This window comes from Sturnira hondurensis, unplaced genomic scaffold, assembly GCF_014824575.4.
Source record: "Sturnira hondurensis isolate 20B ecotype Veracruz unplaced genomic scaffold, ASM1482457v3 Scaffold0022566, whole genome shotgun sequence".
NCBI lineage: Eukaryota > Metazoa > Chordata > Mammalia > Chiroptera > Phyllostomidae > Sturnira > Sturnira hondurensis.
The window spans coordinates 18,580,323-18,607,802 of NW_028095197.1; the positions used below are offsets into that span (position 1 = coordinate 18,580,323).

A 27,480-nucleotide genomic window follows, 5' to 3' on the forward strand; every position below is an offset into this window, starting at 1 on the left:
CTGGTTAGGCTTCTCAAATTTCATAAATAGAATGTCAACCTTACCAACTGCTCCTCTTGTTTTCAAAGAACGCAAATCTCCCCTCAGGCAGCAAGACTGTGTCCCTGCATTCTTGGTACTTGTTAGAGGTCATAACTTTGCTGTGGCCCGCTGTGGCAAGCGATGGAGGGTAGCTTAGCTAAGAGGCTGTGTGAAGATGTGCCTTTTACTGGAACACTGGCGAGAGGTGGTTCAGAGTCATCCTGTCCAAAATAATAATAGTAACAACGACAACAACAACATGAAAGACAAGGCAACCTTACTGCCTTACGTCATGTTTCACCCACTGCATAAATAGCTATTTGGCAAAAATCTTGTTGAAAATATTGATCCTTCCATCACTCACTGCTCGGAGGTAAATCTCAAGTGAGAAATTGCTTTAAAAATTCAGGGCCAGGGGAAAAAGTGGTCTCCTCTCAGAAACTGGCATTTTGTTTGACTTCCTGTAATAAGAACTGTTTATTTCTTTTACCTTTTTTGTTTGTTTTTGCCCTGGCTGGCCTGTGTCTCAGAGCCCAGTTTGAACCCTAGCCATAGCGTGTTATGGCTAACCAGAAGTCTAACCATGAAACTAACCAGAAGTCTTCTTTCCCCTGATACTAATGTGTTATTTCATTTCATTTGTTGTTACATCATGGATCATGCTCACTTCGAAACCTCTATGGAAAGAGATGGAAATAACAAAATTGATGGATTAATGGAACTTTGCTTCAAGGTAGTAGTTCTGAAACATCGGTGCAGATCTTATTAAAAGGCATAGCTCCAGTATGCGTTCCCCAGAGCTTCAGATCTGACTGGTCTGCATTAAGTCCTCTGAACAATTTCCTAAATGATCCTTATGCAGGTAGTCTACAAACCACATTTTGAGAAACATGGACCTGGCTGTTACCAGACAGGGATCCCTCCCTGAGCGGGTTTGCTTAGGGCTGGCCATAGTGTTTGTTATTGACTTCACGTAGGAGAGATTTCACAACATGAGTCCAGGTGACTGTGAGGATGCATTTATTAAGGCTGCAGTCAGTGAAACAAGGGAGGGCTTACCATAGAAGAAGCAACAGGAGAGCCTGGGCTCGGCTGTCTGAGCTCACTGGGGGGTCAGAGAAGGGGGCCTTGGGGACAGGTGCAGGGGACCAGCTGCCAGCTGCCCATTGCCTTAGAGGTGAGGACACATGGGTCTGTGGGGGAAGAAGAAGGGAGAGGGAATGGCATGGGCTGCTCCCCAGAGGGGGAGCGCTCCCTGGGCCCTTTGTCCTGAGGCTTTCCCCTCTCTCTTGTGGGCAGGAGTCTTAGGGGAGGTCTCGGGGGGATTTCAGCAGCATAGCCATCAGTTCTCCAGGTGACAGCATATTCATTCTTTCAGGGGCATGGTCACCACTGACTGGTCAGTGACAGGGCAGGGGGTCTTCAGTCATTGCATCTGGTTCTGGGGTCACCCACCTGGTCTTGCTGCTTTTCTGGACCTGGAGGAGCTGGAATACAACTGGGGCCTAGACATTATCTCCCAGACATTATATCCAGGGAGGAAGGGCCAGGGTGGGGGAAGGTTAGCCTGGGGGTGAGGTCCTCGTTTTCCCAGTTTTGCCCCCTGCCAGGCACTGGGGGCCTTCTGCCCTGGTGACCATCTGCACCTGGCTGTGAATTGTTTGCCCACTGTGTTCTGCTACCTGTCTCAGTTTCCCCATTCTACTTGCCAAGGAATGTTCCTAGCTTCTCACTAGCCGGTCTCATTAAGGATTTCTACTTGGAATGTCTTGATTCCAGTTGGAACTTACAATTTTAAGGAGAAAACTAGCTTATCCATAATTAGTAAGGTAAATATTAGAATAGCTTCAAATTCATTCATTTGTTGAGTAGCTACTATACTCTGTCTAATGAGGTAACTCCGAAGAATGCAGAGTAAGTGTTTCTCTTACCTGCATTCAAGAATGCAGGTAAGACATGGTTTATTCAGTGAGAAAGATAGACATGCTAGCAAGGGATTATAATAATTAAAGTTCAACATGAGTGCCATGACAGGAATTTGCGCCAGATATATACACAGGACAAGGGAGATGGAGAGGTCAGGGGAAGGTTCAGAGAGGCGAGGCCCAGCAGGGCTATGATTGATGACTAGCGACCGGCTCATAGTACAGATTGTACCACAGTGAGGGAGGGAAAGATGCAGGTTTATCCTGCGAGCACGGGCCGACATGGACTCCCAACCAGGGAGCAAAGGGAGGGCTGGAGAGGTCGGGACAGGGTCTGTGAGCGCTGTCATAGAAACCAGAGGGAGCTGTGATTTGACTCAGGCTAACATTGAAATCATACGCTACGTGCCGTGTCTTGGATATCATTTTTAAATGGGTGCATAACTACAATCTCATTAGCATGGGAATCTACAGTTCGAAAGCCGATGGCCCTATCTGGGCATCCGGAGCTCCATCTCAGAGGTCACAGAAATGCTCCCGATCTGAGCCACTTCAGAGAGCCAGGATAACAGTGTGGTGGCCCTTAAGGTTAAGGTGATGGCTCCTGGCTGTTTTCCCAGATAAAATTTCTGGTTAGCTAAATAAAAAATAAAATAAAATAAACAGATAAACAAAAAATAACTTTCTGTTTTTAATAAACTTTAGCCCCTCTGTGACCCCTGCTCATGTCTCTTCCTTTTCATGAAAGGAAGTAAAAAAAATGTGTGGTTTTGCTGGGTGTGGGAAGTGTAGAAGATTAAAGGATGATGAAAAATACAATAAACATTAAATTAAAAACATTATTTGAAAATAAACTATGATTTTGGTAAGTGCATCATGATTATATAGATGTTACTATCACAGGAAGTTGAATGAAGGATACCTGGAAACTCTCTATGCTATCTTTGCTACTCTTCTGTAAATCTAAAGCTATTTCTAAATAAAAACTCTTTGAAGGTGTAACATACGAAAGGTTTCTGTCCTGCTAATTAAGCAAGTTAGCATCTCCTCCCATTAAAACCAGAAAACAGTGATTTTTTTGAAGAATATAAAAAGTGAATCAGAACTGAAGTCCAACCTTTTTATTGGCTTATGGTTAAACCTCTCTTGTACTTTCAGAATTATTTTAACAAAAAAATGTAATAGTTGGTCTATCTACCTCAGAGACTGAAAGTGAAACAAGTTAGCCTCCTGCGGCTCATCCCTGAATTAGCTGGCCAACACTGCGCTCTTGATGTCGTTATTCATCGTCCATATTTACAAGCTAAGAAAATGTTACTACCCCGACGGCCACAGAAATGTTTCCAGCCCAAGCCACTTTAGAGGACCGTGACGTCTCAGAGACAGGCAAGCCTCACTTGGAGAAGAGAGTTACTGTCTGCGAGGTGCTGTGTATGTTTGCGAAGGGACTTGCGTTCTGGCTCCTTCGGAGATGGAGCCACGGTGCATAAACCTTCTCCAGCAAAGCTCTGCTTCAAAGCGGACAGAAACGCAAACAGGGGCAGCGCACCAGGATCCCGTTTGTTTGCTTTAGCGACCCAGGAGTCAGGAAAGAAAAACCAGGCATGGACTTAGGGTGATCGTTGTGTGTATCGGGTTGTCTTTTAATGACGGGAAAACAAACAGGAATCCATTCAGGGACCCTGTACCGCAGAGTCTCAATGCGCTCACTTTTCAACCACCCCTGGGCCAATTTTTTTTAAGTAAAAAAATAAAAACAATTGAAATGACCCTTTTTGTTCTTTGATGCTTGCCTTCCAACAGGCATCTCCGACTCGGTAATTTCTGAAATAGGATGTTAGATAAGACACATGTAGTCTTTTATGAACAGAGTCAAAGAATCTCTGGTATTGATTAGCATCCAGGGTTTGATAGCAGGGTCCAAAGAATAGATTTCTCTTTCTACAGAATGATTTCTCTCTTCTCGGATAATTGAGGGATGGGTTTAAGCGCATGCTTTGAACACCTACTGAAAGGGCGCTCAACATGATTGATACCTGGACTGTAGCCAGCTAAGGCAGATTGAAAATTTAAAATAAAATAAAAATTCAAGACTCCTTCCTTTAAAGTCAGGGGGAAGAAAAGCTTTCATGAGCCCGGAAGATCCTCTAGAGATAGAGATAGCTCCGGAAATGAAGGCGGGGAGGGGGCCAGGAGGGGAGTCAGGAGGCCTGCCCTCAGTACTTGCTGGTCATTAGTTGCTATATGAATTGCTTTATACAAATCATTTCATCTCATCTTCTCCAGCTGGTAGTTGTTATTCACATTTTCTCTATGAAAGAAATGAAGTTCAGAGAAATCGAGCGACGTAGTAACCAAGATGAAACAGCTGGTGAGCCGTGCGTCGTGGACTGAGGCTTCAAACTCAGATCCACCTGCCTGGATTGTTTTAAGGGCCTTGTACATGACTACGTGTAAGGAAACAATCCTATTAATCCGAATTCGATTCCGCAGTTTCTGGGTATGTTTGAGAAAAAGCCCTAGAATGTTGTTCTTAGAATACCGGGTAGTCGGGAATGTCTTTAAGATATTGACGAGGAAGAAAGTTACAAACAACGCCACCCTAGGAAGAGCCAAGGATGTGCTATCACCCCCCTGGTGAGACTTCTGCTCTGGGTGACTAAGTTCCCACTGTCTTCTTGGTGCTTCTCACTCTCGCAGTCAGAACACTGCAAAGTATCCCACAGGACGGCCTGTTTTCTCTTCTGGTTTTCTTTCTTTCTCAAGGGGCTCTATGACCAGTACAATTTTCCTAACTGCATTTCTTTTACATCTTCCAGGGAACCTTGACGGCTTTCCCACCTGCTGTGTAACAGTTCATTGCCACGCTAAATTCATTCTCCAATAAAATACCCAGGGAGTTGAGTAGGAAAGTTATTTTATCTTCCTCAGAATCACATCATATTTCACACGCACACAGAGATTCACATTCAAAATTAGGGAGCCCGGTCTTAATAAGAGCACTTGTAAAATGAGTATTGAATACTCCTGATTTGCAATGACCTAGCTGTATTATTATATGACTGCAAACAGAAACTTACGCAAGGTTATATTCACAGAATTAGAATGTTTAGAAAGAAAACATTACATTCTTACATTCTTTGAATTTGTAAGACTCTGTGCATGTTCGTTTCAGTTCCAGGAGGGTTAGGATAAGACGATAGAATAAGAGGATGGTGAACTGAGGCCAGTGTGCGTGGACAAATGAAAATATTTTATAGATATATTTTTGGTCCAATGAATAGATGTAGTAACTAGGTCTTATAGGTGATAGTTAATTATAAAGAGACTGGTTTTCATTTGATTTAGAACATTTATGTTTACAGCATTGTTAAAAATGGGTTGGTATGATAGTACTGAGTTCCCCATAAATCAAAGTAGTCAAGACAATAGATATACTATTTAACTTGGATGTTGAATAGCTCTGAGATTATTCCAATAAGGGAAGTCTCTTTTTAAAAAAAGATTTTATTTATTTCTCTTTAGAGGGGAAGAGAAGGAGACTAGGAGAAAAGGAGAGAAATGTCAACATGTGGTTGCCTCTCGTGCGTCCCCTGCTGGGAACTGGCCTGCAACCCAGGCATGTGCTCTGACTGGGAATTGAACCAGTGACCCTTTGGTGTTCACAGGCCCATGCTCAATCCACTGAGCCATGCGAGCCAGGGCAAGGGAAGTCTCTGATTCTGTATTTTAAATGTCGTACTGAACAGTCCCAGAAAGCAGAGGTGGGGGAAAGCATCACTAACTCAACTCTTTTTTTTTTCCTAAGTGTTTTCTTTTTTCTGTAAGAGATTGTGCGGGACTTCGGTGGGGCGGGGGCAGCAGTGGCGGTGACACAAACCAGAGTAACGTATGCTGTGCTGCTCCTGCCCTGACTCCCCAAAGGAGATCACTCAGCAGTTGAGAAGAAAAGACTACAGTGCATTACACACAAAGCAGTTAAATGAGAAGTTAGAAATCAAACAGGAGTAAAGACCGTGAGGCAGGAAAATTTTAAAAATGATAAGTGGTACAAACAGTAAGTTCATAAGTCTAGAGGGATCATAGTAGTCTACGCAAGTAGGATACATGGAACAACCCTAACTGCAGTTTGACCTTGAAATAACAAACCATCTCATATACTGAGTGAATGTACTCAGGCTTAAAGAGATTTTGCAGGTTATGCTTGCAAAATTTTCTCTAAAGTAACCTCAATTGTGTGTGACTGTGTGTACTTGTGTGTGTAAATTAATACATAAGCAAATGTAAATATGTTTGTATAGAGATATATATTTGCATTTATGGATGAAAAAGATTTTTGAGTCTATATATGGCAATGTAACTTCTGGTAAAACTTCTAAGCCTCATTCTAGGACCATGGCCACCCTTAGATATTTACTCCTTTGTAGTTGTAGTGGAGGAGACAAGTACGTTCTTTCAAAACTTCGCACTGCTTCTCATTCCAAACAAATCAAGCAAAATGAACAATAGTCACAATAATAACAACAAAGTGAAAAATGGCAAAGGAAAATTAGCATTGTTCTCAGAGCACACTTTGAGCGCAGTCCGGTAAAAGATTGCTGGAGCAAAACTGAAGAGCGTCGGAATTTACCTGCGTTTGCTCCAGAACCCTGCAAGGAGTAGTGTAAGAGCAGAAAATAATGACTGAACAAGATGCTCGAGACTTACTGAGGCCCTTCAAGGTCATGCAGTAAAACTTTGGAGCTACAGCAGCTAGGGCCTAAGACACTCCCAGCAGGAGTGCACGCCCATCTCAGCCACTCATAGATACTTGGCTGGAAAAAAAAGATCATTTTTCCAAGCTTGGGAATAAGCACAATTGTGCTGAGAAAATAGAAAGATATGTCCTGCCCAAAGGCATTCAAATGAAATTTCTGAGGCCTGATCTGGCCCAACCAGGGGGTCCTCATTTACTTCTGATTAAGGTCTGTCATACACAGGGGATCTCTGCAGTGTTCAGGTGTCCAGATGAGCAGCTTTAAGAGTGAGGGAAACTCTTATGTCCCTAACACCTGTGCTGCACCTGTTAGGAATGCTGTTTAAAAATTGATCGTTTTGTTTAGAGCTACCTTTGCCAGACAGCCTCTACATCTCCTTTTAACATAAACGTATTCAATTTAGAAGTGCCGACAAAAGAATATGCAAACCTATAGAAAAGTCTTAGAAGAGTGTTTTTGAGCCAAATTTTTGAGGACACACCCAGAAGCAAGATCTCAATGGATTGAAGAAATGTTCTGGAGAATGGCAGTTTTCCTGTTTCTTTTATGCACTTAGAACCAAAGAAGGAAACAGGAGGAAGCTTTGTGAGGCCACTGGTGGTAGATAAGAAGGTTGGAGAAAGCAATGTGGGGAAATCTCTAGGGATGGGTCAAAAGCAAAATAGAGAAGCACATACTTTGCTTGCTTTGGTGGGTACAGGATAGTTAACAAAGAACATTTACAGCACATGGAGATGGTAGGTGGGGAACAAGGCAGCAGTGAGGGCTTCTCTGATCTCCCGCTCGGATGCCTGCGGTTGTGCCTTCAAGGGCTTTAGGAAAGAAAATTGCTCTGACGTTGTTTCAAAGGTATGCTGTCCGAGATGCACAGGGACTGCGGACAGGGCTCACTTTAGGTAAAGACTGACCTTTGCTAGGGAAGCTCCAGGCCTGGGACGAGACTCCCCACCAGGCCTGCCCGGTTAGGAATTTATCATCGAACCTCTGTGGTTACTCAGCCCTGAGCTTGTCAGGGCTGCCATGTGGACCCTGGAGCCTGTCAGTCTTATTACACAGCCCCTTTTTTTGTTCACAGAAGTTTTAAGTAGTCTTTGATCTTAATAATTAAAAAATAAATAAAACCAGCATGTGCTACTGATTGGTTGGTGGCAGTAGGAAAAGTTCAGAGATAGAAACGTCTACATGGGAAATTAGAAGTTCACTAATAACTAAGAGGATTGGGTGTTGAGTGTAGAAATGAGGACTTCTCACTGCAATGCCAGCTGTGATGCTGAAAGTTTTTGGCTTTGCACCTGCAGCAAATCTGTGAGTCTCAGGTTCCTTGTTCGGAAAATGAGCTGAATATCAACTATGCACAGAGGGGTATGGTCAGGGTTAAGTGAGATTATGTATAATGTGTGAATGTATCCATAACCTGTGAAGAACTATGCAATGTGTTCTTAGTACTGAAAGTAGTTAACAATAGAATTGCATAAGTACCATTTTGTACTTATATGTTAGCTTATCACTCATTCGAAGAAAAATCTAAATTGACATGAACAAAAAGCCTCAGCAAGAAAAATAGAGTTTCGTGTGGGATTTATATCTGATATGGTTATATTAAACACTTGGGGACAACTAATTGTCTTTCTAGGATTTTTTAAACTTTATAAATTCTCAATGCCATGTAGTTAATGTACACATTTTTACCTTTTCTTTGGAGCTTGCTTCCCCTGTAGTTTCCTGGAAGACACTGGGTTGATCTCTCAGTTCTCCAACAGCCTCTGAGAGTTGACACAGAGTCCCGTTGGGGAGAGGCTCTGTTCTGCAGAAACCCCCTAATCCTCTGTTTACCACAACATGAGTCTATTGCCATAGAAATGATAGCTGAGATCCCAGATTCAGCATCACGGACTTCACAGCAGGGCCTTGTAAGAGGAGAAGCCAAGCTAGCAAGAAGGAGCATAGTTTGTAAGAATAGAGCAGGCTGTTTGTTACCTTGAACGAAAGGGTGATTGTCAACGCTAAAATAAAAATGCATGAATGAGCTATGTGGTCGGGTATGCTGTAGTTTATTTTCTGTGTGCTACTGCCTGAGACTAAACATAATCATTTGAAATTTTATATCATTTAATAGTTTGCTTTTAAAATGTCAGCAGTTTCCCTTGATTGCATTTGTTTCTTATTGAAGTAAGAAACAAGCAGATTCTAATTAATCTTGTTGCACAACTGATATCTCTGTGCTCAAAGATTCCCCTTTTTCATGATGTCTTATTTTTGTTTGTGTGTCTATTTTTTTGTGTGTATTTTGTTTTGTTTCTATTAACAGAAGAAAGTGAACCTGAGCAAGATAATAAAGGTATTATTTTTCTTTCTGCACTGCTTTTTAAATGTATGGTTCTATTCAATCATTTATTTCAGCTGACCGTACAAACAATTCTGAGTGCTTTAGGTAGTGACGAAATAACAAACAATGTATGGGGAATATTAAGTCAGCACTTAACAGAGCATTATTAGATGCCACTGCTTTATTGTATTGTGCAATACTTATTAACTATTTTATTAAGAAAAGATTGAGTCGACAGAAATGTTTAAACTTGGAATTCCAAACTCTGAAAATGCAGACATCGTGAAACGACGTCAGTCAGCATGAGACTATAAACAGCACACTGATTGGAATGAAAAGTAACCCTTTGACTAAAAACCTTTTGGGGGCGGCAAGGTGTTACAATCTTTGAAGTGGGGAAGCGTGGAGGTACCAGCTTAGGTTTGGTTGTTATTACGTCAGGCGGACAAATATCATGCAAGCGCTCCAAACCAAACCAATCAAATTTAACTTAATGTTTAATCGTACACACATACAGGAAAATGTCTAGTGGAAATGGCTGAAAATTGAATCCCAGAAAAAAACCCAATGGTACAACAACAGTTTTATTTCTAACAAAGCAATTTCCATCCTGATTAATATTCAAATTTTATGCTATTCTAACCTAAGCTTTTATATTGTTGGATGAAATGTGTAAGTTCTCATGTAATGTGGTTTGGCTCCAGGAATCACCTTTAGCTGGAATTATTGAAATGTCACCTCCTTATCTTGGTAACGCAAATGAGGTATTTGAGATGCATTCCTATGTCTAAATACCAGGCTGCCTACAACTAAATTTAGATAAAAGCATTTCACCTGCTCCTGTGTAATTTCTTTTTCACAGTTTAGTTTTGTTTGTGTTAGTTTTCACTTTACTGCTACCAGCCATTTTTTATTTAAATCAAGTAACCTTAAAAACCTCTTTAAGGAAAACTAGATAACAGTAAAGAAAGAAAAGAACGAGAAAATACAATAAAATCCATGCGAGCTCACTGTGTCCTCTGAGATAATTGCTCAAACAGAATTAATAAGGGACTTAAATATTCCTGCTGTCTTCCTCCCTTACCAAGAAAGCAGAGGTAATTCATCTCAAGTCAAACTGCTCATTAATTTCAGGACTTAATTTGGATCCCCTGCCCATTGGGCTTCTATTACATCGCCAGTGTGATTTCAGAGTGAGGAATGGTTGTATTGCCTTCTAACAAATTTAGGTTACTCCTCACAGTGATCATCAATAATCAAACTTACATAGTTGAAAGTGCTTTGAAAAATGGAGAGAAAGGAGGAGAGAAGAGAAAGAGAGAAAAAGAGAGAAAGTGAGGAGAATATGATATGGTTATATTACAAAGAACGTTGGAATCACTGGCTGCTTCAGCCTAATGTTGAATATAAGATTCTCAACCTGTGGTTAGCACTGTAAACTAACCCAAAGAAATTTAAGGCCCCAACGCATGACTAGATACCATGAGAGAAAACCCAGGGAGGAATAGATTACCTGTGTCTATTTTCCATATTGCAGATGGACAATAGAAAGGCAAGTGGAAGAGAGCTCCCAGTGACTTGGAGAATGATGGATAACACTTCTTGAAAAAAGACTGCATAATTTTTTTTCTTTAAAAATCCATAGCAAAACAATTGTAGGCATCTTCATATTACTAAGTAATGTCAGGCCCCTTCTATTAAACACCTTACTTACATCACAAAAACCATTTCTATATTGCTTTTCATGCAAATAAAATACAAATATGAATATTCAATGGACATTTGACTTGATATGAAACATGTCACATTGCTTTTAAAGTTAATGACCTACAGTGTAATTTCAGCTGTGGCTGCCACTAAAATAATGAGAGTTTATTATTGAACTATGACTGTGTTTATTATTACAGGTGTATTATTACCCATGGAGGTTAGTCTGGTGTTTATTTTTAATTGTAACTGGCTTTACTGTTTTCAATGTTTGATCAATGTGGTGGAATTCTTTTCACCACTCATTTGCCTTTCATGCTTAGAACTGGTAACAAATACAGATGGGTATAAAAATAATCAGCATCACTGCTGATGAAACTGGACTGAAAAATAAAGCTTTCTATTCCTCCATGCCAGAATTAGACCAACATTACTCCTGTTCCCCACCCCCCTCCACCCCTCCCCACTCCCCTGCCTTTCACCCTGAGTTGTGGGATGGAGAAGCCCTGACCTGGGGAATCGTCTACTGCGTATTAACCCCATACCCTTATTGGTTGCAGGGGAGCTGGAAGACTGATGGCCCAGTGAGGGCTGAGCTATTCATAACACATGCAAATCCCTTCCCCCATTTCACCAATCAGAGGAGTAACTCACTCACTCATTCATTCATTCATTCATGGCAACCATATACCATGGAGGATTCTGGGTTATCTGTCTATCTGTCTATCAATCAGCCTGTGTAAATGAACAAAGCAAGCTTACATTCTGTGGGCAGAGACGGCCAAAAAACAAACATGTAAAACAAATAGTTAAGACAGGATGATAAATGCTATGACCAAACATACGCAAAGGTAAGGCTAGGGGTCCAGAAAGCATTATGACAAGGAGACATTTGAGTTGAAACCCAGTAGGCGTTTGCAACCTTCCCTGAGGGAGGGAAAGAGGCAGGAAGGGTGGAAGCTATCTTTCAGGACTGGAATAAGGGAGAATTTCTAATTTATCTTTTGGCAAGAATGTGGAAGTACCAGAGTGACCAGCTTCCCTTTAATTCCTGATTTGTCCTTCTCCTAACTCACTTGACATAACAATGAAACTTGGAGGAGGAGACCAGCGGTTTGTCAGCACATTCGTGAAGCCACATGCAATGCCAAAGGTGCTCCTTTCTGTACCTTCTGTGCCCCCCTGCGCCTCTCAGAAGGTTCTGATGTGGGAAAGAGCAGGATATTAATTAAATTAACTCTAAGCCCACATTGAACTCCAGAATGGTAATTGACTCTGTTTTGTTTACCATGTCCCATTATGCTCAGCTGTGTTGTGCAACTTGGTCATCAGACGTTTTGCAATGAACCCAAGTGATATTCCAAATAATGTCATACCAGCCAAAAGGGGGAAAAAGGGAACCGAAAATAACAACAAAATAAACCCTCCCTTATTACTAAATTTCCAAGAAGAATTCAGGCCCCCAAATGAAAACTTTTGCCTTTATAAATTAAACAGAAATCAGATTTCATTGTTCCACAATTTCTTATCATTCTCATCTTTAGCCAGAAGGCTCTCATTTAAGTTCAAGGGTATAGCCAGTGTTATCTTCAACAGCTGCTACCTACACTTTTACAACACCTTTGGGATTGAAATAATCCCATTCCTAGTCACCCAAGGATCCTGCTTTTTTTTTTTTCCAGATTCTCTGAGGCAGTGGGATCTACAAAATAATTTTTATAGTCGTTGCACACTTAAAAAATTAAGACACACACATGGATAACCCCAACATCTACAAGAGTTATTTCACCCAAAAAATGAATATGGTGTCAAGAATGCTGTGCAATCTAGGACTCCGTTATTGTTACCCAAAAATATTAGAAAAGACAAGATGCCCTGGGTTCACCCTTGCTAGGATGCCAGTCAATCTGTGTTAGTTGTCAAAGGGTCGAAACCTGTGAACTTGAGCTAAGCTGAGAGGAATCTCCCAGCAGGTGCTCAGTTGGGTACCATGTTGGTCACTCTGGGGGATGGACACTGCCTCCTAGCTGGCTTGCCTTCTTGAGAAATTTAGAATTTCCACTGGGATCAGCCTCTGCCATCTAATTTTGATGGACGTTTTTTTCAGATCCATCCAGTATATTTGCAACTTTTTATTTACCATTTCCCTTTTGAGCCTTCTTGTTCTGGAACTTCAGCGGAGGTTCAGCCTTCACTCCCTCTTTTAAGAAAGCATTTTTAGCCCCGACTATCAGGGCTAGCTCCACAATTTGTGAATCAGAATGCAAAAGACAACTCAGTAACTCCTAGTTCAAAAATCACTAATACTTTCAAGACATAGACAGGAGAAAACTAAACCAAGCCTGGACCATCTAAGCACAGTGCCCTGTGTGACCACACAGGTCACTTGCTCTTGCATCTGACCCTCTGACCTCAATAGTGGCTACCACTCTTTTCGATATGGAATTTTCCAGGCTGCCGATATTACCTGCAAGGGAAAAATTTCAGAGTCCCACGTTCTAGTTCACCTTAGAATCACCCCCCAAAAGTTTCGACCTAAAATTGTGGATATTTCTGAAGTTCTTTGAACCGATACCTCTGCTGAATGTTTCTCCTCAAAAATGACAGGGACCAGAAGGGAGAGGGGAGGGAATTTCAGGGGAGAAGGGGAAGGGTTCACAGGAACGAGTATAAAGGACACATGGACAAACACAAGGGGGGGGATGGGAGGCGGATGGGGAAGGCTGGGGGTGGGCTAGGATGGGAGTAAAAGGCAGAAAACTGTACTTGAACAACAATTTAAAAAATATAGCTTTCTTTAGGTGTTAAGTTTTCTGAAACTTATACTCTTTCCATGGCAGAAGTATGTGTCCCATTTCATGTTGGGGGCTATGGTTTAGGCTCCATTACCAGTTTTTAAAATTTGTGTTATTATAAAATATTCAATCTCACAAAAAATCTACATTGTAGTAAATTCCCAAGTTCCTATTACCCAACAGCAAGAGTGATCAATAGTTTATCATTCTGGTTGCATCTAGTTTCATCTACTATTTTATTGCTGCTGATTTATTTTAAAGCAAATCGCAAACACTAATTCAATCCGTCCATCTGGACTGCAACGTAAGGACTTTTGTTTAACATAATCACATTACCATCTTCGTTACCCCACCCTTTCCCAGTTAGTACTAATTTCTTAATGGCACTTATTGCCAGGACAATGCAATTTTTATCTTATTGTCTCAAAAAATATCTTTTTTCATCTGAATTGCTGAAAATAATCCAAACAAGACCTATGTGTTATATTTGGGGTTATGTCTCTTAAGTCTTTTTCAACCTATAGCAGTTCCCTCTTTCAATTTTTCCCCCCTAACATCACTCATTTGTTGAGGAGACTAAATAATTTGCTATGGTGAACTGTCCATATTCTGGATTTGATTGAATTGTATCCCCATAGTATTATTTAACATGTTTATCAACTCTCTCTTTTGTGTAGGTTGATAATTAGACCCTAGCACTTACTTAAAATCAGGCTCATTTGGTGCAGGGGGAGGGAACATTCAGTTGCATTTTAAACATTTGATCCACTATTTAAAACCACCTGTTGCCTTGAGGTTGGCACCTTTCTTGCTTTTCCCTTCTGATTTTTGGGCCCAGCATTTGTGTTTCTAGCATGCTGTTCTAGATTTCATTACTTAGAGTCCTCTATATCAAAAGATACATAGTTGAATTAATATGAACTTGCAAATCTGAAATTAGAATCTGCGAGAAGCATCCAGTTGTCAAACAAATTGTATCTACATTTATCTCTTTGAATTATGTAATTGTTTTTAAGAGGTATTCAAAAATTAGACCAACTTCTAACACAGCTCTGAACTTGATCTATCCTTGTCCTGTTCATCTCCTGTCTAGTGTATACTGTCTCCTCTGTACTTTCCCTTAGAAACCAAACTCCACAGATTTCAATGAACAAGAAAGACTAAACTTTTTAACTAAGCATTCATTGGGGTTTCATACAATATGATGTTCTATATTTAAGTCCGTAAAAACAAAAGGCATGGGCATAACATATTATATTTAGAGTGCAATAGGCAATTTAAAAGATTTCATATGGTTTAAAGAACACTGGATTTGAAGTCAAAAGACTTGAGTTCAGGTTTCTCAGCCATCAGTTTTATTACAGCAGCTTCAATTAACTGGGATTTAGTTTCTACATCCATTTAATAACAGCAGGAATCCACTGGATTTCTGAAGCTCTTCCAAGTTTAGTGATTCTGTGATGCTAAGTGTTTATTGTTCATTCTGAGCCTCATCTCCACTCTTTAGTTACAGGTAAAATTTCTTCTCACATCAAAAGACCTTCCTCTTATCTAATCAGGGGGGAATCAGCCTCAGAAAGGAATTTTTCGGCTCACATTCTGCCTAAGACATTTCTTGTCTTTTCTGGCCCAGTATTCTCATTTCAAACTGGAAAGTTTGACAGATTTTGTCTGCCCTCCCCATATGATACAGTTGAAGGGATACAACAGTAATTAATTATTCATTAATTCAATGAAAATTATTACTTTGGTCAGGCACTCTTCTGGGTGCTGGCTGAAATAGTCAAGGTTTTTGGCTGTTGAGAACTCATCATGTACTAGAGGGGATGACAGAAAAATAAACAGAAATAAATTACAGTTAGCGGTAAGGTCTGTAAAGAAGACAATAAAATAGGATGATGAGAAAATAAATGGGAGGAGGGTTACATTTTATTTTGGCGGTCAAGGAGGGCCTTCCTGAGAAAATGACACCCAAACAGACTTGGGTGGTACAAGGAACTCGCCACATGAAGACCCGGGGGATGAGTGCACCAGGCCGGAGGTCATCACCGCAATGCTCTGACGCTGGGTGCAAGCTGGGCACACCCCGCAGTGCTGAGACACGTAGGGCCATACCATAAATGACCTGAGGGTATTGCATTTGGTACCATCTTTATGGCACAGGGGACGCGAGAGGACTGTACACAGGAGAACATGATCCAATGTACACTCTCGGAAGAGCGGTCCAGCTTGACCTTCCCATACAGGAGCATCACTCACTACTTCTGTTTTCCTAACAGTGTTCGCAAGAATCCTGCGGGCTCCTGAATCCCACAATGTCACATTTGGCTCCTTTGTGACCCTGCGTTGTACGGCAACAGGCATCCCTGTCCCCACCATCACCTGGATTGAAAATGGAAATGCTGTGAGTGCCATCTACATTGGGACTTGTCTGGGGGAGATGCATGGGTGGCGAATTTCAGGACAGACCACAGATTTGTAGAGTTGCCCTGATCTCGGTCGTTGGTCCCACCTGCACCTCCATTTTTCAAAGCCTTCCAACATTTTCATCCTACAAGTCACTGCCATAGAAATTGAACTTTACTTCTTTCCTTTACTTTGTTCCTTTTATCATGGGTAATAGCAGAAAATCAAATGCTTTCTTTATGCCTTTGCATAAAAGGGAAGTGTTAGCAATTCCTTTCCACATGAGTAAAACTGTTTTCACAAAAGTCATCATTTACGAATTGGTTCACTGCTGGGATCTACTTTGATAAAAATACTGCAGAATTAGGACCCATATCTGTCAGGTGAACATTATTTTCTTCATCTTTTATACTGGTTATAATAAATAAATTATATTGTGATTACTGTAAGTCAGGCCCTTTTCTAAGCACTTCACATATAAGCATTCATTTATTTATTCTACATTTATGTATTGAGCATCTTCTGGGCATCTGGCACCATTCTAGATTCTAGGCATGGTGGATACAGGATCAGACAAAACAGGTAAAGTTCCCTGCCCTCAAAAAGCTCACATTCTGAAGGGGAAAGACAAGCTATAAAAGAAAACAAATAGAATATACATTCTACGTGGACCCTGGCTGGTGTAGCTCAGTGTATTGAGCACAGGCCTGCAAACCAGAAGATCTTGGTTCGATTCCCAGTCAGAGCACATGCCTGGGTTGCAGGCAGGTTCCCTGCAGGCCAGTTCCCAGCAGGGGATGCATGAAAGGCAACCGTACATTGATGTTTCTCTCCTTCCCCTCTAAAGATAAACAAATAATTTTTTTTAAAAAAAAGAATATACATTCTATGCGGATAGCGCCAAATGCTGTGGAGAAAAATAAAATAGAAAAACGAGACAGAAATAGCAACCTTAAGAGAAAGATTCCATTTTCAATAGGGTGGTCAGGGAAGTCCTGTTCAGATGAAGACATTTGAGTTACAACCTAAAGGAGCTGAAGGAAGATAATGGGGAAAATCTCTGAGAAAGGGGTGCGTGTGGTACTCTGGAAGAACAGCAAGTACATCAGCGCAGCTAGAAGTCAGTGAGCAAAAAGGAAATAAGTAAAGGGTGTGTTTGGGGGCTGTGGATCATAGAGGCTTGTGTAGGTCCCTGTAACAACTTTGGCTTTTATTGAAGTTGGAGGTCTGTTCCTGTTGTTTGTTTTCCTGCAGACTTTTGTTCATCATGTTTTGATTCTTGTGTGCCTAGTTCTCTTTGACTACCTAGTGTTCATTATTTTATAAAAAAAAACAAAAACAATGTCAGGTTTCAGCTACTTAGTTGACATTAGTTTTTCTATCAGTATAATCCCATCTCTGTGTGTTTCAGAAATCGCTGAAAACTTCTGGGCCTTTGACCATGATACTCTTCCATCTGTCTGAATTTATTTTTCATGGTTGCCGATTTTACTTCTCTTGTGGGAACTCAGGGGGCAAAAGAAGAGTTTAACGTGTAGGCTAAGACTATAATTGTAACTCAGGTGTTAAATAAGCATGATTTGTATGTAATACAACCATATTGAATACTTTCTCTGTCATTTTAAGTTCATTCATCAGGGCAAGTTTTTTTTCTATTCACCACTGAGGCCTGTTTCAAATAGGCTGAGGAATTTTTCTTGTCACTTTTTGGCCATTTAAATCCACTAACCCTAACCCAATCTAGCCATTTTAAGCGTCTACCCCTAAGTAATAACCAGAGCCTCTAAAGGCATTTGCAGACGAGACCTCTCCCTTCCTCTCTTCCTCATGACTCTTGCAGGTGTGCCACCTGCCTTCCATACAGCCTTCTTAGTTCATCCTCATTGGTTCTTCCCTCACTTCCTGACCACTATTTATGCGCATGTTTGCAGTGGGAAGAAAGGAGGGGTAGTCCTTGGAGTGGAAAAATTCCAATTTAACTGACTCTTCTCAGTTTGCTTTATAACCCTCTTCCTGAAGAGTATTTAAAACTGACTCTTCGGAAACCAGGGAATATTCACGATGCCACCAGTGACGCACTTGCCTCAGGATAGCTCTCTCTTATCCCCCAATTTGTTAGTTGATTGAAAGTCTCCCTGATGGTCCTTTTGGAAGAGTTGAAAATGACTCCATCTCAGATCTTGTATAAAACCTTTTTATCTACAAACTTTTGGATCCAGACCATTGAACAGAGCTACTTCCTCTTTGCTCCTTCCATTGAAGTTGCTAAATAGTCTGACTCTGCTTCTAAGATTTTAGAGGTGGGATTTAGACACGTGTTTGCTGTGGCAAAAAAATTACAGGGGTGTCAGGGCCCCCAAGGTCCCCTTCAAGCTTGATGATTCACTAGAAAGACAGAACTGAGTTTACTACAGTGAAAGGACACAGCTAAAATCAGAAAAGGGCAATGCATTGTCTTCTCCCAGTGCAGTTGCATGGAGAGAGCTTAATGCCCCAGCAATGACATGGGACATGTACAGATGATTGTACCAGGGACACTCACTCACACTTTGGTGTCCAAAGTTTTTACTGAGGCTTAGTCACGCAGGCATGGATAGCTCACATGACTGATTTTAGCCTATCTCCAGCCCCTCCAAAGGTCGACCAGGTACAGTGTGGCCTAAGGCCCCTGGGGATCAGTAAGAGATACTCAACAGAATTTACACTGTTAACATGAACACTCTTGTAGAGACCCAGATCTCAGGTATACAAAGACATGCTTATCGGGCAGGATAGTCCCAGGGATAAGATTATCTCTCAGGAGTCAGCCAAAGGCCAGTCCTTTCTTTCTAAGGGGCAGTGTTTGCTCATCTCAACCCCACTGGTTAACCTTTACGACTCAGCAGGGGGCATGTATCAACTCTCTAGCTGGTTCTGTTCAGGACTTTCTTTCATGCCTTAAGGAGATGGGGTTGCATGTTCAATCTGGTCCTTTGGGTGGGGTGAGGACTGCTCTCGGTGTAGCTGAACAACTCAAACCTTGGTCAGTTGTCTAAGGCAGGGTGTCAAACTCATATTCACCAGGGGCCACATCAGCCTCATGGTTGCCTTCAAAGGGCTGAATGTAATGTTAGGACTGTATAAATATAACTACTCCTTAACTAGGGGCAAGGAGCTCAGCCCTGCTGCTGGGCAGAAACAAGGTGCCAGCTGGATATAACAAGGTGGAGGGACGGGTTCAGCCCTTGGGTCTCGTGTTTGCCACCTTTGATCTAAGAGGTTCTCAGCTCTTTTCATTTTTTATGTTTTCAGGCACAGTCTCTGTCCAACTTTTTGGTATCTTGGCAGCAGTGTCCATATATTATCATATTATAATATATATTAACGATAGCATTTTAAAGTCCAAGGAGGGTTCCAAATGAGAAAAAAAGAAAAAGGAGAGGAAAGGAAAGAGAAAAGCTAGGACACTAGGCAGGGGGGGGGGGGGGAGGAGCAGGAAGTGTGAGGAAAACAAAGTGTGTCAGTGTGTGAAATTTGGGTTAATGTTTTAAATCAGGAAAAATATCCGAAATTCTAAGGCTACCCCATCGAATGAAGAACATCATCTTGCTGTAGCACCCCCAACCTTTTATGACTTATTTATTATTTGTTTTAACTATTGCTTCTATTAACCCTTTTTTTTTCCTTTCTGATACTTGGAAAAAACACTTTTCTCTCAATTTGTTATTAAAATTGGTTCATCTTATCTAATTGCCTACCATCCTTCTTTTCAAAATAAAGTAAATAAATGAATGTCATTTTATAAGCTTGTAATTTGAAGTATGCTACATGAGAATTAGGGGAAGAGTTAGAAGACCTAAGTTGTAAATGCTCCTCTCCAGCTAATGTCATTACAGGGGAGTCCATTTACCTCTCAGACATTGGTTTTTCCCATATCCATAATGACAGACAAGTGACTGGGAAAGATGATCCCCAAAATGACATCAGAGCTAAAGTGGTTAGTTTTGTTAAGTTATAATAAAGTAATTCGCAGTCCTGTACTTTAGCTCTACTGACATCTCAAGTGTCATTTAAAACTTGAATCTTATTTAGCAATACCCTTTGTGGCTTTTCCCTGGAAGTTGCTGTAGTGTCTTGAACCTCTGAACCAGGGTGAAGACACTGTAAGAAAATGGGGTGGGGCTGAGGATATGACTTTACTAGTCTTACTCCATAAAAACAGTAATAAGGAAAAGATGTATGCTTTAAAAATATTCATTATTTTTAGAGAGGCTCTACACGTTTAGAACTGGGCAGTGTATGATTTGTTGGAGTGGGGAGTAATTAAAACAGTTGGATGGTTTGAGTTAGTTTTGGTCTTAGTGCAACCCCAACTTAATCATTCAAGATGTGGTTCACAAAAAAGCAGAAGGCAAAATAGATTCATTGTCTCAGACTCTAAAAGAGGAATAAAACCAACTAACAGTGACTTTCTTCCAGGAAGAAGGCAAACTACATCTGCAGTTCTTATGGTCAGAGAGAACGCGTGGCTCTTACAGCCAAGCTTTGCTCTTGGTGATACTCTCCAAGTCCAAATGGAAATCGAGATGACTTTGCCCGCATTGATGCAGATCACAGGACATGGAGACAAATTCAGGCCTTAAATGTGGTACAAGCAGCAAACCCAAAAGTCTAATAAGGAGAGCAGGGAAGAGCCCCCAGCCCTGATATCATTTTGGGTGGCCTGAACAAGACGAATGCAGACCCGGGAGCTAGCTGGCACAGAATAAATAGAACAGAGTTTGAACTGTGGCTCTTCACTAACTGCAAGTCAGTGAACCAACTTCCCAACACACTAAGTACAACGGGAGCTCTAACAGGTGTGAATGCCCCTCTTGTCTCCCTCTGCGGACACACCAATAGACTAACACACAGCACAGTTAGAGCCGAAGAACAAGAGAAAGGCAAGCAACATGCCCCAAAGTGACCAAGAATCATTTTGCTTGTTTCCCCCTCTGTGGCTATGTCACTTACTTTTCATGAAAATTTGTAATTTTATATGAACTCAGAGTGACTGGTAATATTCCTCTTGTTTTACAACATTAGAAATAGCAGTTTAACATGGAGGAGCAGGGCTTGCTTTTCTAAAAGAAAATATCCGTGTATTGTGATAACAAGATTTGTTTAGAGTTATACCTACACACCTCTATTATTTTACCATTCAATGAAAAATACAGTAAAATTTTATGTCATCTTGTTTTGATCAATACATATAGCTCCTAAAATATTTTAAAAGTTGAATCATTTAAATGTATTCGGAGAATTTAATCAAATACATAGTCAAATCATCTGTGTTTGTGTTTTTAAATTTTATTAAAGGGAAGTTACCTATATGGTTTACATATATTTTTAGGGGGCAGTCAGTACATGAGGTTTGAGGTCATCTTATCTTACTAGCTGTGTAAATCAAAATAACTGCATAAATCAATTGTTGTGGAATAATTTATCAGCCAGATGGAAACATTATGGAAATTTTTCTTAGTCTATTTTTCCTTTTTTTAATGATGCCCAGACAGGCATTATTACAAGTCCTGGAACATGGACCCTCTGGGCAATGCCCACCCTAATAGTTCCAGGAGGTATGCCCAGCTGGCTGTAATTATGTGCAGAACAAGGCCATCCACCTGTGCCAAGGTCAAATCATGAAGAAGGTACAAGATTATCCAGCACTGAGGGTAGATTCTCTGAAAACAACAATATTCATTTTAATAACATATTAAATGATATAGTAAAAATATCCCACCAGTCTATACCCTTTTTGCCACCTTTGAAAGGTTTCACACCCATATTCTCAGGTGTGAGCCATTGTCTTCTTTTGAGGTCACTATCATGGAAAGGGAACATGATACACAGAGCAGAGAGCCAGCCGTTTATCCAGCTCTTTAAGGTCAGCGTGCCCCAGTGACTTGGAGAAAATAGCATATTTACTATAAACACCAGCTATAGTCACCTCAATTACGGTCTTGCTTTACACTGCATACCTTAGTCCAAACTCACAGTAATCATCTGAACTCATCCCTTTCATCTTTCAAACCTGAAGGGCAAAAAGATTGAAATGGAGGGTTGTTTTTACTTTGAGGTCATCAAAAATACTACACTGTTGGTCGGGAAGAGCCATAAAAAAAGAAAAACAGATTCAACCCATGACTAACGAGGCCTGCTGTGCATGAGTCACAAGCTGGATGGAGCCGACCCTCTGGAATCAGGAGGAACGGCATTGGCATTTAGAGCCGCATCTTAGTCAACTAATGAGCCTCCTACCTCGGTTTATTCACTGAACCGTTTCAACACCTGGGTGATGTCCAGGAGAGGGGAGCTCAGGCAGTTTAAAAATCACTTATTTTTCCTACCAAGAGTGTTTTCAGTGACCTTGAGGAGGCATTTGGGGATGACTTTCTTAGGTGTGAACATGCAAATAGTTGGAGTTTAGTCAGCACTGAGGGATGAGTCCTTTCTGGGTCATTTCCAATGCAGTATGCTTCTTGAAAGAGGGGACTAATTTTGCAGAGGAAGGTAATCTGAAGTCCTACAGATTTCACTCCTACAGACGAGAAAGGGATTATATTTACAGACAAAACATCTTCACAGCAGACAGCATGCTGATTGAGCATAGAGGTCTTTAGCTTTTTTTCCTCCTTATTGCTTTGTATTACAATTCAGGGAGAATCCAAAGTTGTGTTTCAAATTGCTCAGTCCTTTTGATCTAACTTGGACAGTTAAATTTATAAGAAGTTGCACTTCCGATGAACAAAATGATGAGTTTGACTTGAATTCCCAACCAAAGAAGTGTCTCTTAAAGATAATTTTCTCTCTGCCTTGTCAATTTCTCCTAGCACCCAGGAGGCTGCTTATCAGGGCAACATGCTACTATACTTGACCTGACCTGGGAAGTTTCCCCAGTTGGGTGAATCAGCGTTCACAGAAATCTTTTTTATCATAAGCATGGGCACTAGCGATTCAGGGAGAGGGGAAGAAAAACATGAAGAAGCTAACTGGGCAGACTTGCTCTGTCCCATTGCTACAGAAAGTGCTTGGTTCCAGGGCCAGCCAGCCACCTGGCTGCAGGAGGAAAAATGCTGGTCTCCCCCAGGGCTTCCCCTCCCCCTTGCTAGTCTATCTAACTGTGAAAATCCTCCCTCGGGCAAAACAGGAAAATGACTGGCTTCAGATTTCTCATTCCCAGCCTCCCCCTCTTCTAGGGGACAGAGAGATCCACCTCTACTCCTCCCAGATAATGTCAGAGCAAACCAAACTCTGATTCCCTCCCTCAAACTGGCATTTCCCCTCATACGAGCAGTGGCAATTAAAGGGTACTTATTTAAAAGATGGCATAGGACTGAAGGAAAGAGTAAATCACCATTTTAAAAAAATGGTGCCACATTAATAATGACATTTAAGTCAAACATTAGTTTTGTGCATGGTTGGTTGATTTCTTGAGATTATTGTTGTTACTATTCTTGTTTGCTAATGACTCGTCATTTGTTCCCGCTGGCAGGACTGGGGAAGGCACTATAACAGTGATTAAAAACACAGGATTGGGGGTCAAACACACTAGGGTACGACTTCTAACTGTGAATGTGCTGGCAGCTGTCTTTATCACAGGGCTAGCATGATGATGATGCTAATAAATAAGCATTTATTTTACATATATCCGCCCATCGATTATGTGCTAATATTGCAGTGATATCCTGCCTCTCCCAGGACATTTGATTTCCTGATTTAAGTAGCATGGTGTGGCATGTGGCAGGTCTCAGAAACAGAATCAACTTCACAATCGCTTTTCTTGGTACCCATCCCCTTATCTGATGTGTATTTGTGGGGAACTGAACAGGATTTATGAAAATAAGTCCAAAAGTATACCGCCTCTCGTTCTTAACTATTTTCATCTTCAAAGGATACAGAATACCTCCTGGAGGGATCCACGCAGTATATCTTTCCTACATGGCATTAGTTATATATTGCTATATCACCATCATCCCAAAGCTGAGTGGCTTAAAACAATACCCATTTATTAATGCTCATGAGTCTGTGGGTCAGCTGGGTAGTTATGTTGATTTGGACCAGGAGGGCCTTGATCTTGGCTGATCTGCTCCTGTGATTGCCAGGGTAACTGAGTGCCGGTTGGTCTAAAATGGCTTTATCATACGTCAGGTGATTGTTGTTGGCTCCAAGCTGGGACAATGGGAAAACCTGGGCATTGGGTGCCTCATCCTCTGGCAGGCTAGCTCTGGCTCATCCACTGAAAGTCACAGGTGCAACGAGCAACAAGATAGCAAGCCACAATGTATAAGAACTGTACAAATCTCTGTGCCCTTTTAAGTCATGTCACAGGCCAATCTAGGTTTAAAGCATGGAGAAAGATGCTGCCTTTTGAGAGAAGAGCTACAAAGTCACACTACAAGGTCACGGGATGGAAAATTTTTTGGCTATTTTTGCAATCTACTGTATGCCTTTTGATCATAATCTTAATCCTTTTTCTTTCAAGTCTACAGACTCAGCAAATTAGGAAATCCTTGAACTAATTCTATCCTTTTTTCCTCCCTACTCCACCAGGTTTCTTCTGGATCCATTCAAGAGAGTGTGAAAGACCGAGTGATTGACTCAAGACTGCAGCTGTTCGTCACCAAGCCAGGACTCTACACGTGCATAGCTACCAATAAGCACGGAGAGAAATTCAGCACTGCAAAGGCTGCGGCCACTGTCAGTGTAGCAGGTAGGATGGATCTTCACCATGGTGTTGTTCCTGGAGAGAAGAGTTGGCATTATTCCACAAAAATCTCACACTGGGAAACATTTTGTTTTATATCTTACTTCATCCCCCTTTGGCCTATTTTCTTCCATGCAGACACTCCAGAGGTTGACCTAGACAATTGTTGATTGGCGGATTTATTGCCTCAAAAATGAAATCCTCAAATACTTACCCTAGTGATGAGTAACAACTTCCAACGGCTCATTTCTATTCCTTTCTCCCTCCCTGCCTCCCTTGTTTCCTCCTTTTTTTTCCTTTTCATTCCTTTTCTGTCTCCTCTCTCTCTCCTTCCTCCTCTCTCTTTCTTTCTCAGGGTCAAACTTTCCGAGGCTCTCAAAGAGTAAGTTGGCGGGCATTTAATACGGTTGTGCCAATCTCTTCATGCCTATTTCTGGAAGACATTGTTACTTAGGAGTATGCGATCTGCCTCATAGTCTCTTCCTTTCCTGTTACATGCAAATGATAGCAGGACTTATAGGTGTTTCAAGGAAAAGCACTGACACATGGAATCCTAGGATGTTTGTGTTGGGTTTTAAAGGTTTATTTTTAAAATGTAAATATCCCAAAGGCTTCTGAGAACATTTGTGGAATTCCTGGAGATGAAACTAATCCCTGTATCAGGAAGTTCCCAGCATGTTCTATTCGTTTCATGTATACTGCCCAAGGGTCAGCAGAGAGATGCTTGTTGTCACATGTAAGCCAAGCACTGGGAGGATATGTGCCCAGTGCCAGCTTTTCAGAGCCTGACATTTCTTACTACCGTGTCACTGCTTTGATCTGCCATGATGGGGAAATTTCCAGTAATGTCTGTGATCTTTATATGAGGGGAATTGAGACCACAGAAAACTATGTAGGGAGCATTGGGCAAGGCTGGGCCTCTGGGCATGCCCACGAAGGAAAGAGAACATTCCAAAATGAGGGCTCCTTCTGCCTTCCCCAGGATTACATCTGCCTAGATAGTCTTGAGACATCATATCAGTTATCCTAAAATTTCCACTGATGGGAAATCATTTCTGCCAGAGAAAATGGGTGAGAATTCTAAAAGTAAATTCAACTCAGTTAGACCTATACTACAAGGATTACTAGTTACATAGCACTTCATTGTTTATAAAGTACTTTTAGATGCATCTACTACATACACTGGGTTCAGGCCATTGTGTTAGGTAAAGGGTGCAAACTTAATTAACAAATGGATAATTAACAATGGAGTTCCTGCCTTCCGAGGACTTTCAGTCTAGAAAGGAAATCAATCAGCCATACACAGGGTCCGGCAGAAGTAACACCTGCTTAAGTGTGGTTGGTAGGGTAATAATATGGGTGTAATAATTAACAGTTTTAATTTGAACATCTCACTTAAGATCTTTTATGGTGTGAGTGTGATATTGTTATGTGACAGAATTTCAAGCGTATGGTTTTGTGATAAAAAGGGGGTGTTATTTCCACTGGACCCTGTCTATTATGGCATAGACTATGTTCTACGTCAGAAGCGTAAACAAAGTACAACGGCAGGAAAAGAAAAACTGTGCTTAAAGGAATGGATCAGGACACATGAGTACGAGATGAGAAAGTGGAAGAGTATTCAGAAAACAGCAGGTCTAGAGCATTGCGGGAACTGGGAATGATGGGAAGAGTGTGGAAAAAAGGTTTGAAATGTGGGCTCCAGCCAGGTTGTGAAGACCCTAAGTAGGCTGAATGAGGTCCTCAATCAACAGGAAGTAGTTTCATTATTTCGGAGGAGACAAGTGTTATGGTCAGATATATCCTTTATCAGACTAACAGATGTTGGGTGTCAAAAATTTGGGAGGCATGGCAGGANTAAAATTTCCACTGATGGGAAATCATTTCTGCCAGAGAAAATGGGTGAGAATTCTAAAAGTAAATACAACTCAGCTAGACCTATACTACAAGGATTACTAGTTACATAGCACTTCATTGTTTATAAAGTACTTTTAGATGCATCTACTACATACACTGGGTTCAGGCCATTGTGTTAGGTAAAGGGTGCAAACTTAATTAACAAATGGGATAATTAACAATGGAGTTCCTGCCTTCCGAGGACTTTCAGTTTAGAAAGGAAATCGATCAGCCATACACAGGGTCCGGCAGAAGTAAAGCCTGCTTAAGTGTGGTTGGTAGGGTAACAATATGGGTGTAATAATAATTAACAGTTTTAATTTGAACATCTCACTTAAGATCTTTTATGGTGTGAGTGTGATATTGTTATGTGACAGAATTTCAAGCGTATGGTTTTGTGATAAAAAGGGGGTGTTATTTCTGCCGGACCTTGTCTATTATGGCATAGACTATGTTCTACGTCAGAAGCGTAAACAAAGTACAACGGCAGGAAAAGAAAAACTGAGCTTAAAGGAATGGATCAGGAGACATGAGTACGAGATGAGAAAGTGAAAGAGTATTCAGAAAACAGCAGGTCTAGAGCATTGCGGGAACTGGGAATGATGGGAAGAGTGTGGAAAAAAGGTTTGAAATGTGGGCTCCAACCAGGTTGTGAAGACCCTAAGTAGGTTGAGTGAGGTCTTCAATCAACGGGAAGTAGTTTCATTATTTCAGAGGAGACAAGTGTTATGGTCAGATCTATCCTTTATCAGACTAACAGATGTTGGGTGTCAAAAGTTTGGGAGGCATGGCAGGAAGTTAGGAGGCTATTCCAGGAGTCTGGAAAAGTCCTGAGGCCTGAACAACAGCAGCAATGGTGGAGAGAGAAGAGCAGAGAACCATGGGACCTATCAGGATAGAAATGATAAGTTTGGAAACATTT

The 27,480-nt window shown here is 41.2% G+C and overlaps 1 protein-coding gene across 1 annotated transcript in view; it reads left to right on the top strand.

The window, feature by feature from the left end:
• MUSK (muscle associated receptor tyrosine kinase) overlaps positions 1–27,480 on the top strand; it is an 82,691-nt gene that overhangs the window by 25,223 nt on the left and 29,988 nt on the right. Inside the window, exons 6-7 of the mRNA XM_037036038.1 lie at positions 15,811–15,935; positions 24,509–24,668. Coding sequence (XP_036891933.1) covers positions 15,811–15,935; positions 24,509–24,668 — 285 coding nt within the window. The remainder of the gene's footprint in view (positions 1–15,810; positions 15,936–24,508; positions 24,669–27,480) is intronic.